Source organism: Lissotriton helveticus, chromosome 5_1 (assembly GCF_964261635.1).
Source record: "Lissotriton helveticus chromosome 5_1, aLisHel1.1, whole genome shotgun sequence".
NCBI lineage: Eukaryota > Metazoa > Chordata > Amphibia > Caudata > Salamandridae > Lissotriton > Lissotriton helveticus.
The window spans coordinates 441,658,349-441,678,608 of record NC_136065.1 but is presented as its reverse complement, the minus strand read 5'-3'; the positions used below and the strand labels follow the sequence as shown (position 1 = coordinate 441,678,608).

Here is a 20,260-nt window from a genome sequence, read left to right as displayed (position 1 = left end):
GATTTGCCCTAGCGCTGATGATTTGCACTGCAACGCAGAGTGGGAGCCTGTGCCCACTAGCTCCAATACAGCAATACAGCTGGAATTGGACAGAGCTTCACTGCGCATGTGGGTTTGGCCGGCCTAAGACGGCTGGCCAAACCCACATGCGCAGTGAAGGCAGTGCCCAACACTCCCCCTCCAGCCTGTAACCACCCTAGTCTCAGCTCGGAGAGAAAAATAAAATGATAATAAACAAAAGTTTATTATCGTTTTATTTTTTTTAAAATTCTTCTGCTGATAGCCATAGCGGAGGAGCTGCTGCTGGGAGTGTGTGTGTGTGTGTGTGTGTGTGTGTCTTGTAGTGGTAGTTTGTGATGTAAATCATAATGGAAAAAAAAGAAAAGCCCTATGTGGGAGTGGGACTATGTTCAAGTGCTGCAGTCTGACCCTCCAATAAACAGGGAGCAGATGGAGGAACAAGAGAAGCTGGTAGTACTTGAAAAACTCCAAATCACATTACCGCCTGTACACCTTTCCCAGGCAGTTGTTTATCTTATTCGAACTACTAGCAGCCCATCCCGACCTTGTCCGGGTGCAACAGGCTTCCCCGACCCCCGCCCGCCCCGACATTGTGAAGCAGCCCGGGGCCCGCACGGCCCGTCCCCCGCCTGCCTCGACCCCCGCCTGCCCCGATCCCCGCCTGCCCCGACATGGGTCACCTTACCTGAGCCGCCGCTCCTCCCGCCTGTCCGCTGCTCGCACCACCGCTGGCCTGTCCGCTGCTCCTCACGTCACCGTTCCTCCCCTGCGCCATGTCCGCCGCTCCCTTACCTCAGCCGCCGCTCCTCCAGCCTGTCCGCTGCTCGCTCCGCCGCTGGCCTGTCCCCTGCTCCTCACGTCACCGCTCCTCCCCCGCGCCATGCCTGCCGCTCCTCGTCGCGCTCCTGGACGCCGCTCCTCCCAGCGCTCCTGATGTGAGCACGCACGTCGTGGCCGACGCTACTTCGGAGGGACTACTTTTTTTTACTGTAAATTTTTTAAATCACGTTTTAAAAAAAAATGTATATAGCCTATAACCATCTACACACCCTGACGATTCCAACGGTGTATCAGGTGTGTGGATTGGCGCTGTGGTTCGTGAGTTTACCCGACTCAAAGGCTGAAAGTTCTTCCTTTATTATAGTAGTATAGATATAGAAATAACACAAATTTATTTTCCTAGAACAAACATTGTGGATGGTAGCTTATTGTATGAGCTGTGGCTAGGTGGGTGATGATGTTAAAAAGCACATCCGGAACCTGGTATCTCTTTCAAAATAATTTTAAAAGCAACAGAGGGTCACCATTTCCCATGATGAAATAAACATTTTTTGCTATTTTGTTTGTGCTTTGTTCTTGTATTAAGTTAGCATTCGCAGCACAATTTTATGTTAAGTCGCCATTTTGAATCATGTCATCAGCTAAGTATTCCCTGCCTTGAGAAGTAGGCTCTGGAACTTTTCGTCTTTCCAGGTTAGGCCTTGCTCTGCTAATGAATACACTTTTCTTATTAACTCATTCCTTTCCCATAGATAGAGGCTTTCTCCCGCTAGCCTAGCAATAGACACGAATAGAACAGTAGGACCTTGGCATAAAGATAATGTGTGCCCGGTCTCAGAGTCGAAACTCATCTTTCTATACTTCTTTGTTTTAGCTGCACCTGCTAGAAGATTTCCATTAAGGACAGGACATTCTTGTTTCAGAAACGTCCATAACGTAGCTCTAGGTTTGCTGAAGTCAGTCCCTCTGCAGAAATCCCAGGAGGCTGGTCAGACTGGACTCCACTTGAGTGTACCTGAATAAAAATATACCTGGTTTTGTATTCTCTACTGTCTGACCGACTCTTCATTTATATGGCCGCGAGTGACCCGGGTGGCCCTAATCGGGTCACTTCCTTCACTCATCAACTCTGGTCTGTTAAATATGTGATGCCGTTGGTTACAACAATGCACATTCAAAGAATAGACACAATTCACATGAGTATGCACAGAAAGACGCTACAGCTGAAAGCATGCCACGAAAAGCAACACAAGTTACATGTGCTTGGGCCATGATAAAACTTAGCTTGACCTGAACATGCATAAACCAGAGAGAGTGCTCCACAAAGGATGTCAGCAGAGAGACATGGTTTGCCAAAGCATAATGTACTCCCACCTATGACTAATTTCAGAGCATTCTTACAAGAGCCAATCTGAGCACGTTGGTGATAGGCAACGCTAAAAATGTAAAAAAATGTACTACAGAAATCTGCTCCTAGCACACTTCATTTGTGTGTTCCACAGCGCCAGCGGATCCTACTGACTGTGGGGCCCATTCAGCAGAAAGGAAACAGCAAAAGCCTTGCCTGGTAGCTCAGCTGTGTTTGAACGTCACTACTAGATTCCTTAATACTGTAGATAGAGCAGGCATGATAAGAACTTGCAGCAAGACAGCAAAACAGGCTCCAACAAATGAAACAAAACTTGAGCCCAAAGAGAAGCACATGCCACACAGCAGCTACTCCTCCGCTAAAGGCAGAGGAGCGTCGCCCCAGCAATCTCTGGGAGCAGTTTAAAAAGGAAAAAGAAAATGATAATAACGTAATGTTGTTATTGCTTTAGGTTTCCATTCCTGCTTATGTTTGGGGCAGGGCGGGCTAGGCTGGCCAGAACAGGGGCCTGGGCGAGGAGTTGTAAGCACACTCTAAGTGCACATGATGGTGTGGTCGGCTGTCTTGGGCCGGCCAAAATGTCATGCGCACTTTGCATGTTCTTCACCATCTGCATTGCACAGCCTGGGTGGAGAACATGCACAGCCTCCCAGTCCCTCTCTGAGCAATAAACTGTGGCAGTGGACCTTCAGGCCCACTTATAAGGGTCCAGGACTGGGGTGGTACCACTTGAGGGAGGTTCCCAGGCAGCGCCCAGGTGGGTGAAGCTTTTTCTGTGCCTGAGGCTCTGATCAGGGACAGAAATGCCCCTGCCCGCCCAGCCAACTAGAACTTGGAGCCACTATGGTGGTCTTGGGTTCAAGATGCAGTTCCAGTCCTTCTGGCAGAGCAACACAGGTGTCCTTCTGAGTCTTCCACTGGTCCAGAGGTGTGCAGAAGAGTTAGGTCTGAGGGTCCAATATTTATACTTGGTGCCAACTTTGAAGTAGGAGAAGGTTCTGGAGGTTCCCAACCCCAGAGATGTTTGGAATGTCCTGCCTTCTTTCCCTTGCCCCAGCTTTTCGGGGGGCACAAAAGGCTAATTGTCAAACCCTTTGTAAATGTGCTAAAGAAGAGCCTTTGTGAAATACAAGTGTGGTAAGTGACAGCTCCTCCCACTATCAAGTCAGAGATGGCCCATACTGCGGACATCTATGCCCCCTTTGTCTCATTACCTAAGAGTAATACACAAAGACCAACTGCCAGCTACATCTGGTTGTGTGATCCAGGATACATTCTTCAGTTTCCAAATAATTAGCTCAAGGAGATGACAACTTTCTAAAAGAATTGCCTTTTCAGAATTGTGACTTAAATTCCGACTTTAGCATTAAAGAGGGGTTTAAATTACAATTCTTCAGACACCAAACTTGTGATTCCTACCTTCTTCCAATTGAAAGTTATAACTTATTAAATGTAATAAGGTAACTCAATGTTTTCCTGTGGGAGAGGCAGACCTTGAAGTGGCAAAAAATGAATGTAAGGGTTTTTCACTAGTAAGACAGGTAAAAATTAAAAGTACATGTCCAAATTTTTTAATACATTGCACCCTGCCCTAGGGGCTATTTAAGGCCTATCTTAGAGGTGACTTATATGCATTTAAAGGGAATGTTTAGGTCTGGAAAATGGTTTATTTTACCAGGTCAAAATGGCAGATTAAAACTGCTTATACAGGCTGCTATGGTAGGCCTGAGACGTGTTTGAAAGGCTACTTAAGTGTGTGGTAAAATCGGTGCTGTAGGCCCACTAGTAGTATTTAATTCACAGGCTCTTAATACAGGTAGTACCCCTTTACTTCAGACTTAAAAGTAAAATGTGCCAAGTGGGTGAAAGCCAATGTTACTATGTTTAGGGAGTGAATACCCTCACTTTGACTTGGTTAGTAGTGGTAAAGTGCACAGAGTCATAAAGCCAATAAAAACGAGTTCAGCAAAAAAAATGGAGGAGTAAGGAAAAAGGTTTGGACGAAGAGAACCCTCAGGCTGACAGGTCTAACAGTAGTGATAATGCAAACTTTATCAGCTCACTGGTCCTGAGCAGCACAGCTGTAAAACTTGACTAGAGGCTGGTAGTAGGTGAATCTGGGGAGGCCAAAGCCTAGGCAAGGAAGCTGAACAGGAATACATGTGTGGAGGTTGCATGAATATGAGGCTCACAACGGGCATCCCCCGTGGTATTTTCACCAATAGACATTAACTGCTACATTTACTACTTGTGTAGTAAGAGGGTCATATCAGTTAACCATGTCTTTACTGGGACTTTGGCTCTCTTAGGTGGTAGAAAGTGAGAGCAAACAGTCACATCACCCTGCAGAGAGGGGTCTCAGAAATACGCAGGCCCAGTTGCCATGGGTGCTTTGCAGCACACACAGTGCTAACAATTGTGAGCCGTGGGCCAAGAGTGGCATACTTTGTGCAGATTATTGTATGCTTTAGGGTGTGGGCAGACAAGGAGGGGAAAATTCAGATGCGAAAAGTGTGGTTTCTGGTTGGCAAAATACAACACACTAGATTCCTTGCCCACGTCTTCGCTGGATGGTCCACGTTTGTATACTATTGCTTCAGCTGGGGCACTAGGTGCTGCAATGAAGGTCAATTGGAATGCTTCACATGAACGTGTGGATCAGCAGTCACAAGATTGATCTGAATGTATCTAGTCTATTCTGTTAGTGACATTACCTTCAAATCCTGCATGTGTTGCATAGTGACATATTTTTGTTGTCTCTCTATTCTTGCTATATGTGTGCATTGGTGCAGATGAGATGGTTCTTGCTAATGTGACCTCATGGCCGCTGCCACCTGACTGAAGGATTACTCTCTACGTTATCATTCAGCTGAAATGACCCAGTCCAGTACGGTTAAAATCTCTAACATTTCACAATCCCATAGCCCTGTTACTTACGTCACACCATGCAGTCTTGCCTTTTAACCCACTAAAGTGTTTTGGAAAGACTTTCGTTTTTTGGTTTTGTTGATTAAATGAAACATTTTCAATCTCTAAGAGTAATTATGCTGTGTGCAATCAGCACTGGGTAATCCATGCCAGTTTGTAAAGTACTTTTATTTTCAGGATTAAAAATATTTGGATACAGCAGCCTTGGCACTGCGCATATCGGGGGATTATCAACCTGACAGATGCTGTTACGTAAACACAGACGTCAAAAGGAGATCAGATTGGTTTTAAAGCAAAGGCATCTTTCAGCAGTGTATTTTTTCAGTACCACTTTTTAGGTCTGGCATAGGACAGCACGTGCGCTGCCTTTTTCAAGACATGTTGATTTCTATCAGCATGTTTAGAAGGCTGCCCCTTGTTTACCATTAGCTAGCTTCTTAGTCACTCTCATTTCCTTGCTTCTTATTGGTCAGCTGCCATAGTCATCAAGCGCGCGTGTGCATGTGTGTGTTTTTTCCTCCACTGTATGATGAGCACATTACTGTGTCTTTCCACTGCTTATATTTTTGGTGCTACTTTTTACTTATGATTAAGCACTCTAGCAGAGTCAGTGTTTTTCATCTGTCTCTGTCATTTACTTCTACCTCCTCCTTGTTCCTACTGCTCCCTAACCTTCACTCTCTGCCATGTTTCTCCCTTTCTGCCTTCCCCGTTGTCCATACTGCCCCACCCGCCCTCCCCCTGTTATCCGTGCATCCCCCACCCGCCCTCCCCCTGATGTCCATGCTGCCCCCACCCACTGTCCCCCTGCGGTCCATGCTGCCCCCACCCGCCTTCCCCTTGTGGTCCATGCTGCCCCCCACCCGCCCTCCCCCGTTGTCGGTGCTGCCAATACCCGCCCTCCCCCTGTTGTCCATCCGCCCCCCCCGTTGTCTTTGCTGCCCCACCCACCCTCCCCATTTGTCTTTGCTGCCCCACCCACCCTCCCCATTTGTCTTTGCTGCCCCACCCACCCTCCCCATTTGTCTTTGCTGCCCCATCCACCGTCCCCATTTGTCTTTGCTGCCCCACCCACCCTCCCCATTTGTCTATGCTGCCCCACCCACCCTCCCCATTTGTCTATGCTGCCCCCCCACCCTCCCCATTTGTCTATGCTGCCCCCACCCACCCTCCCCATTTGTCTATGCTGCCCCCACCCACCCTCCCCATTTGTCTATGCTGCCCCCACCCACCACATTTGTCTGTGCTGCCCCCACCCTCCCTCCACATTTGTCTGTGCTGCCCCCACCCACCCTCCCCATTTGTCTGTGCTGCCCCCACCCGCCCTCCCCATTTGTCTGTGCTGCCCCCACCCGCCCTCCCCATTTGTCTGTGCTGCCCCCACCCGCCCTCCCCATTTGTCTGTGCTGCCCCCACCCGCCCTCCCCATTTGTCTGTGCTGCCCCCACCCGCCCTCCCCATTTGTCTGTGCTGCCCCCACCCGCCCTCCCCATTTGTCTGTGCTGCCCCCACCCGCCCTCCCCATTTGTCTGTGCTGCCCCCACCCGCCCTCCCCATTTGTCTGTGCTGCCGCCACCCGCCCTCCCCATTTGTCTGTGCTGCTCCCATCCGCCCTCCCCATTTGTCTGTGCTGCCCCCACCCGCCCTCCCCATTTGTCTGTGCTGCCCCCACCAGCCCTCCCCATTTGTCTGTGCTGCCCCCTCCCGCCCTCCCCATTTGTCTGTGCTGCCCCCACCCGCCCTCCCCATTTGTCTGTGCTGCCCCCACCCGCCCTCCCCATTTGTCTGTGCTGCCCCCACCCACCCTCCCCATTTGTCTGTGCTGCCCCCACCCACCCTCCCCATTTGTCTGTGCTGCCCCCACCCACCCTCCCCATTTGTCTGTGCTGCCCCCACCCACCCTCCCCATTTGTCTGTGCTGCCCCCACCCGCCTTCCCCCATTGTCTGTGCTACCCCTACCTGCCCTCCCCCCGTTGTCCGTGCTGCCCCCACCCGCCTTCCCCCGTTGTCCGTGCTGCCCCTACCTGCCCTCCCCCCCGTTGTCTGTGCTGCCCCTACCTGCCCTCCCCCCGTTGTCTGTGCTGCCCTCACCTGACTTCTGTTGCCTGAGTTGTATCTTGATGCTGCCTCTCAAAAGCGATATAACTATATTGGAGGCTCTTTCTTAATCAACAACACTCTAAAATATGAAAGTAGCAGTAATGGTGGTCCAAAAACAAGTCATCGTAGAGAAATGGGAATAATAAACTAAGTGAATTTGATTTCAATCAGCATGACCTGGCAACATCTCGTTTGCAAGGGGTGGAGTTGGTACTTTTCAGTTGATGCCCACCCCTTCATAATTCTCTCTGTTGTTCTTGCCCATAGAACAGGAGATGTTGGGCTTCCAGATGTGTGCTCTAGGCCCGGTGAAGGCCCTAGTAACAGAACTATGATCAGTGCTCAGTCCCACAACAGATGCTGCTGTGACCTCCTAGTCAGCCCTATTGTATGTGCTCCATTGAATTCTGAAAAGCTGCAGTCGTGAAGGACCCAGGTGGCGAAAAATAGCAAGGTGATTGAAGCGCGCCTTACATTAATTGCATTAATTCAAATTCTGCGCGCAAGGGATGCATGAAGCCGCCGTTTGTTCCAGGAAAAGGCTTACGCCAGCAAGCTTTCCGCGAGCTCAGTGTTCTCTTGACATTCTAGCATGGTCATATCTTTCAGTTTGCGTGATGTGTCATAACAAATACATTTTTTTTTTAAAGAAACATAATGGTGCCTTCTGGAGCCGTCTCCCACGAGATGCAGTGGAGCTAAAAGTGCTGCATAAAGGCCCCTCTGTTGGGATATGGCAATACAAGCATTGTGCGCCCCCTGCATAATGTAGCCAATGTCTGCATGGTAACATTAAATGTATGTTTTATTTCATTGTTATGCCTCGCTCAGCAGTTCCCTTAAAGTCCACGCTGCGCCATGTTGCAGGGGTGAGGAGGCAGCAGGCGTGCGGGCGCCCGGCAGAGCTCTTTGAGTGGAAGAACACCCCTTTTCCGGATGTCCTTTTGAAGTGGTGAGGCTGCTGCTGCGTCCGCGCGTGCTGCCGCTCAGTCCACGCGCCTGCATCAGAGCATCCTCGCGTGCCGTCCCCCCTTCCCCGCCAGCACATAGGCGCTCCCAGCTGGTGGCAACGGGATGCAGCGCCCCGGCGGCCCCAGCTGCCTCTGTCAGATCATTCACGCGCACAATGGCTGCACAGAGGGCACGCGCGGCGTCAGGTGCCCAGAGGTGTGAGCGGAGACCCGAGGACAGCTCCCGCCCGTTTTAAGAGCTGCCCTTCACCGGCTCGCCTTCCAATGTCTTCCTGGATTTTTTTGGCCCGAGCCGCCCTCCCTCTGGAACTGCTGGCCGCGTGAGGCTGCTCCGGGATCCCCACCTTTTCCAAGGGGACATTCTCCCCCGCTCCCCCCCAAACTTGAAGGCGTGATGGCTCACGCGGCGTCTCAGCTGAAGAAAGTCAAGGATTTGGAGATTACCGCGGAGGATGAGCTGAAGGAGAAGAAAAAAAACAGAAAGCGCTCCCGAGATCGGAAGAAAAAGGTATCAAGGGCTGCAATGTATAGAATAATAACCGTGACAGATGCCCCTTTGTTGTGGGTTTCCCTTGCCTCCCGATAAGTGATTGCCAGCCTGACTTTCATTGCAATGCATTGCGTTCCAGTTGTGTGCTGCCTGTCTGATCATGTGTCCAGTGCACTGCAGTGGTGGTGCAAAGGGTGCATGCCCATTTTACACATGTCAGTCCTGTTTCCACGAGGCTGCCTCTGCTCATGCTTGCTGTGGGCTTTGCAGGGGTGCAGCCACTCGGATTTGATTGCTAATGTGTAGTAAGGAGAGACAACGTGGAGTATAACTGAGTTGCTTTATTGCCTTAAGATTCATAGTAGACTGCCGTCAGCTTGTCACACACAAAGCCTGGGTCACTGTGTCAACATTCCACAGCGAGCGCCCGGCTGACACATGGATGATACCAACTTTCCTGAACAAGGAGGGGGGAAAGGGAAGGGGAAGGGCGAGGGTGAAACAAGGTCATAGTTACAACACATCATCCCCCTTAAGGGAAATTGAAAACAATATAAGAACCAAGGATGTAGGTGTCTGGGGTTGAAGCCTGCCTGTGAGTCTACCTCATTATGTACTGTTTGTGCCATTGGGGAAGTGTTCTGAGTCTATCGCTCGCTCTGTGTTGTCTTATGTTTTCTCTTACAACATTTCCTCCTACCCTACTCATTCCTGCCCCCTGTTCTCTTCTTTCTGCCGGAACTACACGATCATGGCTCCACAACCTTCCATCTTCCAGAACCACAGAATTTCTATTGGGTCTGCGGATGGTCTTTGAGTCATAGAACTTGTCGCCCCCTCTCCAGTCTCTTTCCGGTTTCTTGACATAGACTCCTTGTCCTTCCTGAAGTTTTCTTCCTTTCACTCCCCACTTCTTATCATACCATTCTTTGTACTTGCGTTGGCTGGCTTCTATCCTTCTCTTTACTTCGCTGGGGTCAACTTCCGTTGTCTGTTTTCTCCCCATCCATCCTGGGGTGAGCTTGGTGCCTGCTTTTCTTCCCCTCAGCAGCTCGAACGGTGTTCTTCCAGTAGAGGACTTTGGCGTGGTGTGATACGCCCACAGCATGTCTCTTATGGCCTCTTCCACTTTCTCCCCTGCACGGTTGGCCAACTGAATACATTCCTTTAACATCCTGTTTACTCTTTCTACTTTCCCGTTGGCTTTGGGACAGTAAAGAGGGGTGCGAATGTGATTCACCGAACAGTCTTTGAGGAAGTCCTTCATCTCTTCCGACACCAATTGGACACCGTTGTCGGTGACCAATGTTGTGGGGATGCCTTCCTGTGTAAACGCCTCTTTGAGGAACTCAACGATAACCTTAGTGCTCACACTGTGTACTGACTTGCAAGTTATCCAGCTAGAGAAATAATCTACTAGGACCAATAGATAACAGTCTTGCAAACCTCTGCCATGAATAGGACCAGCAATGTCAAATCCTAGCTTGCTCCACGGCACTTCTGGTACTTCCACTGGTGCCAGTGGTGCTCTTCTTATGATTTTGTTTTTGTCGCTCTCAGCACATGCGTAACAATCACGCACCTTGTCTTCCATCTCTCTGTCCATGGTGGGGAACCAGTAGTCTGCACGAAGTCTGGCCTTGCACAAGCTTCTCCCCAGATGTCCTTCGTGAGCTAGTTCCACTACTTGGTTTCTCAGAGCTTCTGGTGGGACCAATCTTCCAGCTTTCATTATGAGATCCCCTTCCACCGATAATTCCTCCCTCACATTCCAAAAGGGTTGGATCTCTGTCTCCACATCTTTGCATTTCTTAGGCCATCCTGCCAAGATGTACCTCTTCACCTTCTTCAAGTCTTCGTCCTGTTCCATATGGGTTTTCCATGACTCTTTCTCTACAGCTGCCATACGCACTTCCAAGATCGAGTTATTCTTCTCCTCTTCTTCTTCTTCTCCTCCCTCTGTGGGTGCTCTGGACAAGTAGTCTGCAACTCTGTTTTGTTGCCCAGGAATGTATGATACAGCGAAGTTGTAGGCTTGTAAGCCTACTGCCCATTTGGCAATCCTGGGTGTCATGCTTTCCATGTCCTTTTTTGTGAACAGAGCAACCAATGGTTTATGATCCGTGCGTACTTCAAAAGTAGTACCCCAAATGAAGAATTTGTAGTGGAGTATGGCCCAATATACTGCCAGGGCCTCCTTCTCAATAGTAGAGTAGTTCTTCTCTGCCACGGTGAGGGTTCTGGACGCAAAGGCTATGACATTTATCTTTCCTCCTTCCTCTTGTGATAGGGTCGCTCCAATGCCTTTGTTGCTCGCATCGGTGGAGATAATGGTTACACCATTGGGGTCAAACTTCCCTATAAACGGAGCTTCGATGATGGCTTTCTTGATACTCTTCAGGGCTAGCTCCTGTTCCTTTCCCCATTCGAACACACTGTCTTTCCTTATGAGGTCCCTCAAGGGCTGCGAAACTATAGCGAAGTCCTTGATAAATTTGGCCATATATTCTGCCAAACCCAGGAAAGACAATATTTCCTCTTTACTCTTCGGGTTCGGTGCATCCTCCACTGCCCTCACCAAGTCCAGTTTAGGTTTCATTCCCTCCTCAGATAACGTGTGTCCCAAGTAGTCTACCGAACTCACTCCTAATCTGCATTTCGAAGGTTTTGTGGTGAATCCCACCTCCTTTAGTTTTTCCAACACTCTCCTAGCCATTTTGTTGTGTTCTTCTTCTCCACTTCCATAGATAAGTATGTCATCCTGAAAACAGAGGGTGTTCTTGCAGTCCTTTAATGCATGCTGCATAACTCTTTGGAAGGCAGCCGCCGCTGATGCCAATCCGAATGGCATTCTCTGAAACTTGAAGTTTCCAAATGGGGTAGTAAATGCAGTGAGGATTTGGGAGTCGGGATGTAGTTTGATCTGATAATAAGCCGATGATAAATCCAGCACACTGAAATACTTTGCCCCCTTTATAGTGCTTAGCATCTCTCCTATCCTAGGAAGGGGAAACCTGTCAACAAGGATGTTTGCATTAAGGTCTCTTAGGTCTACACAGAGTCTTATACTGTTTCCTTTATCCTTGGCCATGATGACAATGGGCGCTAGCCATTCTGAACTCTCAATTTCTGTGATGACCCCTTCACTGACTAATCTCTTGAGTTCTTGCTGGAGGGGGTCCCTCATGCGTAAAGGTATGGATCTAGTCTTGTGCACCACAGGCACCGCCCCCTCCTTCAACACAATTTTATGCATATAGTTCTTGAAGACCCCCAATCTATCACTGAACACTTCCTTAAATTCTTTGGTAAGGTCCTCAGATATTCCTTCTGGTTCAATTAGCAACACCTGCTCTCTATTGTTAGGGTCTAGGGTGATTCCCAACTGCTTCTGATGCCTCCAGCTCAATAGTGTAGAACCCCTAGTGGACACATAAATCTTCCCAACCGTGTGCCTGTTCTTGAAGGATATTCTCATGATTGCCATTCCCTCAAGAGGAATCCTCCCCTCATTGTAACCCTTAGGACTTATATCAGGAGGTAGCAATTTGACAGGGTGGTTGGCAAATTTATCATCGAAAACTTTCTTGTCTACTAGAGTGTATGGGGAGCATGAATCGGCATACATACAAAACTTGACCCCATCCAGTAAAACATCACATTTGGGATACACATCATCATTATTGTCCTCATCCCCCACTTGAAATACATACGACTTTTCCCTTTCCTCATCCAGTGGTGTCTCCTCTATAACATGTACTGCTTTCCCTGAAGCCTTACACACTTTTGAGAAATGACCCCACCTATTGCATTTCCTGCACTGAACATTCCTGGCCGGACATTTCCAATTATTGGCCATATGGTTGGGACTACCACATTTATAACACACTGAAGCCACGGGCTTGCTGCGAGTAATTTCCTTTGCCTTTTCACCTATTTTACAAACAGTTTCACTCTCTGAATTAGATCTACCATCAACCCTTTCTCTGTTATTGCCCTCTGATACCTTCATTTCTCTCATGCAGCGCGCCGTGTGTTCTAGGCCCTTGGCTAGGTTAATCGCTTCCTCTAGATTGGGGTTTTTAGTAAGTAACTCCTCCTGTATTTTAGTGTCATTGGTGCACCTGACAAGTTGATCTCTTATTAGAGAGTCCGTAAGTTGCCCAAATTCGCATGTGGCTGACAGACCTCTCAACACAGCTATATAATTGCTCACTTTCTCTTCTCTCTTCTGCACCCTCTTAAAGAACTTATGCCTTTCCATTACCACATTTATCTTTTCCTTGAAATGAGCTGCTAGTTCTCTCAGGGTGCTTTCGTAGACATTAACACCTTCCTCTACCACCTCTTCTTCATCCTCAATCAGTCTACCCGTAATGTCCTCATATATTTTCCTGCCATGAGTACCTAAATTGTGTAACAGAATATGTTGTTTACGCACATTGGTGTAGTTACTACCTCCAATAGCTATCAAGTATGACTTAAATATTCCTTCCCACCTTCTCCAAGGAATCACTGGTTCACCCAACTCGTTAAGGAAAGGGGGAGGCTGGCTCATTCCTGCTCCTGCCATGGCCATACAACTCTCTACTTCACGCTAGTCTTGATTCCAAAAAAACAAGATTCTATTTCTTTTACTTTCAGGAGGAATGCCCGCTCATGAACTTCACCCATAAGCTTTAACCACCACACTTATTCTCCCTTTGCTTTTATCTGAACACAGTTAGTAGCACCAGATCTGTCTGTAGTGATTCACACTCGAGAGTATAGTCCCCTTTCTGCCTCTACTGGCACTTTTTTTTTTAACTCTCCTCTCGGGTTTCCGCTCCCAGGAACTGGCGTCGACTTCCTGTTCTGAGGGCTTCCCTCATCGAGTGCCTGCGTGAGGAGATTTTCCAGGCGGCTGGGCTGTGTACAAACGGGAGATGTTCCCACAGGAAACGGCGAAACGAGTAAAATGGTCGTCGCTTCTGCCGAGGTGGCAACCTCACGCTGAAGCAAGCCTCTCCACGCTCGAATTTCCCGATGGTAAGCACCCTGCTAGGTTCTTTTCTTTTGCTCCATGAGAATGCAGGGCGAGCGCCTTCAGTCAGAGCTGCGCACTCCCGTGCCTCACGCTGGGATGCCTTAAAGCGCACCGATGCACCACCGTGGCAAGCGAAGGACAATCCTCCTCAGAATGGACACTGAGAGAGACGGTGGCCACTCTCTCTCCTAGACAGAGCTTGTGCTTGCCTTCCCTCAAGTCTGTGACCTGCTGCAAACGCCCTCACACAGCATGCGCTACACGGCACTCCTTCCCTAGCTGCCCACCGATGCCCGATTAGACACCCGAAAATAGCGCTCACGCTTATACCACAACAGCTAACATCACCCTCTCACGATCACGGGGCAAGATCGCTACACCCCTCGCGATGTCCGATTTGACACCCGATCAAAGCCGGCACATTTCAAGAGGGCTGCACTACGCTGGGGTAGCTCAACAGAATACCCTTACTTGCCGTGACTTCTTCTTGCTCCTTCCAGTGAAGCGGTGACCTCCTCGCTTGACACTGGTGGCAGGCGCCAAACTGCTCCTCTGGATGACAAGCAATCACGGTTCCAGGGAAACGACAGTCACTGTCCCTGGCTCAGTTTCCTCACCCTCGTCGCCAGAAAAGATGTAGTAAGGAGAGACAACGTGGAGTATAACTGAGTTGCTTTATTGCCTTAAGATTCATAGTAGACTGCCGTCAGCTTGTCACACACAAAGCCTGGGTCACTGTGTCAACATTCCACAGCGAGCGCCCGGCTGACACATGGATGATACCAACTTTCCTGAACAAGGAGGGGGGAAAGGGAAGGGGAAGGGCGAGGGTGAAACAAGGTCATAGTTACAACATAATGTAATCGAGGTTTGACTCGTATTCGGGTTATTTTCCACTGTACGGTATGGGGATGTATAGGAAAGTCTGTGTGTGGGCTTGGCTAATAATGCGGTTGGTATTTTTTTGTTGTAAACCCCGGTGTGTTACGACAGCACTGCGTAGTGTTTCAGTGTGTCTGCAAACGCACGACTGCAGTTTTTAAGATGTTATGCGCAGTGTTGTGGTCTAGAATTTGGCATGAGAAATGAAAATGCATACAGCGACACACATGCCCATCGAGTGATGCGGGTCATTATTTAATGAAGGCCAGGATATGTCTGTCTAAATAAGCACGCATGCTCACACGTTCTTTTGTATACACACACCCACATCCAGGTGCACGCATATTTACATACACTCACACATCTATTCTTTCACAGAAACACACACATCGTCACAAACCCCATGAGGTTGCCATCAGCAACACCAAGCAGTGGTGTCGACGTCACGATTCTGTGCTAGTCTGACCCCAGTACTGAATGCTTACCTAATGTGTGTGTTTCTTTTTAGCAAAAAAAAAAAAGTCACAACAAACACATGCATGAAGATAAGTCATTTATGTGATATCATGAGCAACAAAGGTTTCACAACAAAGGCTCCCCTTTTTGTGCTTTTGAGGTGCCTTTAATGTTTACTTCCTTTTTCCAGTGCTGAAAAAGACCCCAGAGTGCTTTGTCTCTCATCAGTTGCAATTAATATAAATTGACCAAAAGCCCAAGGACTGAGCGCGGCAATCTGGTTATAAAGCTTTGTGTGAGCCTGTGCGAGATTCCCTCAGGGACACGCAATCTTTAATTTGTTCTGGGCAGTGATGCATGGGTCCACCAAATTAAATGCAGTTTCCCTCAACATATGGGGGTCTCTGATTGTAGAACAGGAGGAGCGGCATGGTGCATATTTCATCTTTTCTGCAGGGAAGCCTTGCAGCATAAAAGCAACCTCCCAGTATATGCTGCTATAGATAATATCATGCGCCAGCAGACATATACTGTGCGTTTTATTATTTCTAATACATTTGCCCATTTTTTTTTAAATTTAAAAAAGAGATGTTGTTTTTCTTTTCTGCTCATCAAAAGCATTGGGAGGCCAGTATTTGGATGTTGAGGCTGGTTTAAGTCCCCATATCGTGTGACATTTGTGTCTGCGGCCTGCCAGACATATCGGCCTCTGGTTTTCCCATCTCAGCTTTCTTTGTTTGTGTGTTCGTTCAAAATGCTTATTGACCAGGCTAGACCCAAACCATGGAGTGGATGCTGCCACATGGATCTATAGGATAAACGTTGCATTGTTATTTGTGGGGGCCTACATGAAACACATCCAACCTCTTTCGCTTAGTAAGCGCCCTGTAATACGAGAGATGCGTCGACAGACTCCTTTTGTATGGTGGCATTGGTCGGTTTTTGTGCTTTTTTCCAGATCTCATTTATTTCAGCTTTGCAAAGCAAAAATGACTTTAGAATTTAAAAACAAGCAGAAGAAACGTAGCTTTATTCAGTTTCTCTCTTTTGGTTGCAGTGTTCTGATGTGTATGTTTAGAGCCAGTCATTAGAGCTCCATTATTTTTCAGGCCATTTGGAAAATACCCTATTTTGTAAGTCATTGCATTCCTAACTTAATGGAAATCAATATTGGTCCTCCCTTGAACAGCATGGAGCACCGGGGTTTGCCTCCAATCTAGGTGTAATGATCAGCAGACATAGGAGGAGGGGCATAAGAAACATGATTGCGCCTGGTGAAAAGAGGGGGGTGCGTGCAATCTAATTTATGTACCAGATTGTGGAAATAAGTGGAACACGGGCATTCTCTGCACAGAGTCCCTGATGATTGCCTGTTTCTCTGCAGGGTGTGGAGCCAAAGGATTCCCACTTATAGGCATCACTTTACGTTCACACGACGGCAAGCTGATATTGGTGCATCCTCTAAACTAATGCTGGCAAACTGGATCCACGATACACGTGGCATCCAGTTCTGTCTGCTACAACACGAAGACGAATGAGCCAATTCTATATTTTAATAAATCGCAAATAATAAAGCAATTAATGGAAGAGATTCTGTAAATCAAGGGAGGAAACCAGCATGAGAAGGAAAGCATTTAAACAATAATTGTTTAAAAAAAAAAAGTTTTTTTAAAATTGGGATTCCTATAAAACCATGTTCAGTGAATAGCTTAAAGCAAATTAAAATCCCTGCGCATATCAGGTTGTGCTTTGTTAATCAAAGCACTTGATGCAGGTTATTTTATACAATTTTCATGTCTGCAACTGGGCCAAGTTTGAGTGAAAACAGCTTGAAAGAAATTGAAAATTCCCTTGATCCTGTGTTTAGTAGGGCGAACTCATGCTAACAACAATCTTACCAGAGTCTTTCATTTTCTCTTCTTTGAAGCCTGAAGTTAAGATTTGGAGGCCACTTATTGTATGTGGCTCTTTCTTACTACCCACCACTTGTTGGCCTTGTCAGAGGCCTTCATGAAAGATAATGTGTCTGTTTTCCCCCTTTCACTTGAACTGTCATTCCTTTTCACATATTAATGCCAACTGCTTGTCCAAGGTATTTACTCAAAACCACAGTGACTTCAAACTGCCGCCATATGGCACACTCTATGGTATTCGCTCCACAAGTCCAAAGTACTATTTTTAATTTTTGAATATTACAACCTCTAAGCACCTTCCCAAAACATGTTATAGGACTTCCAGGCATTATGGCAACTTATAACATGCAATTCAAGTGGTTGGAAGGAAGTTGTCCCCGAGTTGTGGACTCATGCTGAGAATCTATGGCCGCCTGTTGAAGAAAGATGATAGTTAATAACTTTGCCGGAGCCGAAGTCAATAAGCACACATTCTGTTGTGATGCAGTGTTTTCTGTGAGGTTGGGTAGAATATTGGTAAGTGATGGTCATTCTGAATTTGCCTTTTAATACCTTGGGATACTGTATACTCCACTCACCCTTTAAAGTCACGACCTTGGAAATGTGAGTATATTCACAAATGATGTAGTTAAAGCCTAAGGGACCTGGTGTAATACTGTGATAATGATGTCCTAAAGTGACTAAAATAGGCAGAGCAGAATAAGGCAGTGCCAGAAATCAGATGATCTTGTATTTTCTCAATAGAACTCTTTGCATATGGGCTTCTCTAAAGACTCAAAATGTAAATCTTAACTAATCTAAGGTGAGAAATAATGAAAGCTACTAAATGCATATTAATAGCAAATGTATGAAGTTGTTACATTTTCTGTTTTACTTCCACCCTAACCTTGTGGTTGAAAAAGTTTAAAGCATAAAAGTTGACATTGCATGCATTTCACATTTTAAGGGAGTATTTTTTTTGCGGTGCGCAAAGTAATTTAGAGGGTGTGACAGGAGCAAGCAATTAAAATCAGCGCTGTGTATGGGGGCGCACTTTCACCGGCGCACATTATGTCCCAGTATCAAAGAGCACTTGACACAATGTGGGATCTGTTCTATCAAAACAGAGCATTCCACAAGTGCCGACAGACAGGATCAAGCCCATGTGCTGAACCCAAGTCAAACGTATTAACCAAAAGTCTGTGTTTGCCAAAAAGGACCTCGCGCTTCCGGTCTGCAGAGTGCAGCAGGAAGCGTTTTTTTGGGGCAGCTCAAGAGTTGGAAACTTAGGGATGGTCTGCCAGCCCTGGATACCCAAGCAACACCAGAAAAAGCCAAGTTATCTGACTGTCATCCTAGACATTCATCTATCCTACGCATTCTAATCAGGACAGTGGTCAACGGAGTCAACGAATAGTTGTTTACGATATGGAAAACCATTCTACCCTTCCTAGACAATGGGGCTGGACTACTGCTATGTAAAATACTTCGGCCCCCCAGAAATGTACCCCAACAGTCCACAAAGACTACATTTCAGGCCGTTCAGAATCAAAAGCTGTGTATGATAGTGCTCAACTTGCAATCGTTGGACTAGAGCAGTGGTTCTTAACCCTTTGATGTTTGTGTACACCCACTGAATCACTACTAGAAGTCAGGGACCCCCACCTAAGCAGTTTCTACGATTTGACCCTCAAACCGGCACACAAAAATACAGAAACACGTATACATTAAACAAATATTCAAATTATGAAATATTCGATTTAATTTACAAAAAAATGGGAAAATATAAATCTTACTTTTAATGGGAACTTTCAAAATGTAGTTTTATTTCTTGAACGGAAAAAGCACTATTCTAGATTCTAGTATCATATTTTGTCTTTTTGCACCTAATGATGCTCTCTTATTGTGAGCGTATTTGACAGCTTCACTTGGAGCCTTTAATCATCCACACTAGAGTCTGTGTACAGCACGTGCACTGCTCCAATGAATTAAGAAAAGGATACCAACTTCATTTTTGGCTTCCAATTTCAAATTCTTTCTCATTTACGGAGCATTTTTAAAGTTTCTATTTCAAGGTTGCTTTTAATGTTCATGTACTTTATTAATTATTTGCTAATACAATTTACTTTTCAAAACAGTGGCAGACCCCCTGAGTCGGCATTGTGGAACTCTAGGGGGTCCGTGGATCACAGGTTAAGAACCGCTGGACTAGAGGATCAGTTTGTGGACACTCTGGCTTATTGCATAAATCCTGAGTAAATAAAGTTCCTGAGTATTTATAGATACCCATCGTCCACTATGCACCCATCAACTGCTCCATTCACACAGTCATGAGCATTCAAGCTTCATATACAGAAAGTGCTGAAGCTGCATATCAGGACAGAAATGACTCCAACGTGTGCCCTTGTTTAGTTTTCCTTGGTTTTTTTCTTCTCCGGCCTGCATTTAGTCTTGGGGGACATTTTTGTTGAAACTTTTCTGCAGTTACTCATAAAGTATTGTATCCTTGTTCATTTTAGGTCAGGCCTACCAGAGGGCTCAAACTGTCTGGTTGCCAAAGACAGTTTGGGAGTTTACTAAGAACGTAGAGGAGCCTACAGCCCTCCCATTGCGTACCATCGGATGGCTTTATGTCACTATCGTTTGCTTGCTTCCTCATTCAACGACTTTCATTGTGCAAGCTTGCCAGTCTTATGTTGTCACTTCCCTGGAGCGTAATCTTTTTACCATCTCTCTGATTGGCTGTCTTATGTCCTTACACTACTCAATTTTAGGGAACTAAGTTTTTCTTTGTGCTTCAGCAATCAATGAGAGTGTATGTGTTTTCCAGCTCTCTCTCCTGTGCTTCTCCCTTCTCTACCAAATACCCACCCTATCGTACTTAGTCTTGCTGTTCCCCTTGTGTTGCAAGCTCTCTCGTGTGCTTCTTCCTCACCAAACAAATCGCCTACCCTCTACTCCGGGTTGCTTTCTTGCTTATGTACCTCTGTCCCGTCACTCATGTTAATCTCCCGCGTGTGCTGCTTTTCCCCTCCACCACTCACTCCTCTTTGTCCCTGTTTTATTAGAAGGAGGACTAGGCAGAAAATTGCTGCTGGCCCCTGTGCCTTAAACAAGCACTTAGCGGTACAAAAGGGGGTTGCGATGGACGGAGCAGCTGAACCAATCAAACACTCACACCCAGTCAACCGATCTGGGTTTAATCCATCACCGTTCTTTAGCCCACTCTGCCACCCCAGTTCAGACATGGCCATATGCAAATCAGTCTGACCCTGTGTCTCATGGGAACAGTCCAGCCCGAACTGCCAAGCCATGCCTTCCCTAGACCAGAAACAAGCTTCTGA

General features: G+C 47.0%; 1 protein-coding gene across 27 annotated transcripts in view; it reads left to right on the top strand.

Moving 5' to 3' along the window:
* Positions 1 to 20,260, top strand: part of ANK3 (ankyrin 3) — a 1,924,186-nt gene that overhangs the window by 854,762 nt on the left and 1,049,164 nt on the right. Inside the window, exon 1 of one of the 27 annotated variants that reach the window (XM_078642680.1) lies at positions 8,462 to 8,678. The exons of 24 other annotated variants lie outside the window; for them this stretch is intronic. In XM_078642680.1, coding sequence (XP_078498806.1) covers positions 8,565 to 8,678 — 114 coding nt within the window. In that variant the 5' untranslated portion in view covers positions 8,462 to 8,564. Of the gene's footprint in view, positions 1 to 8,461; positions 8,679 to 20,260 lie in introns of those variants that run through there. 2 more of the 27 variants (XM_078642673.1, XM_078642666.1) reach the window with 2 other exon arrangements.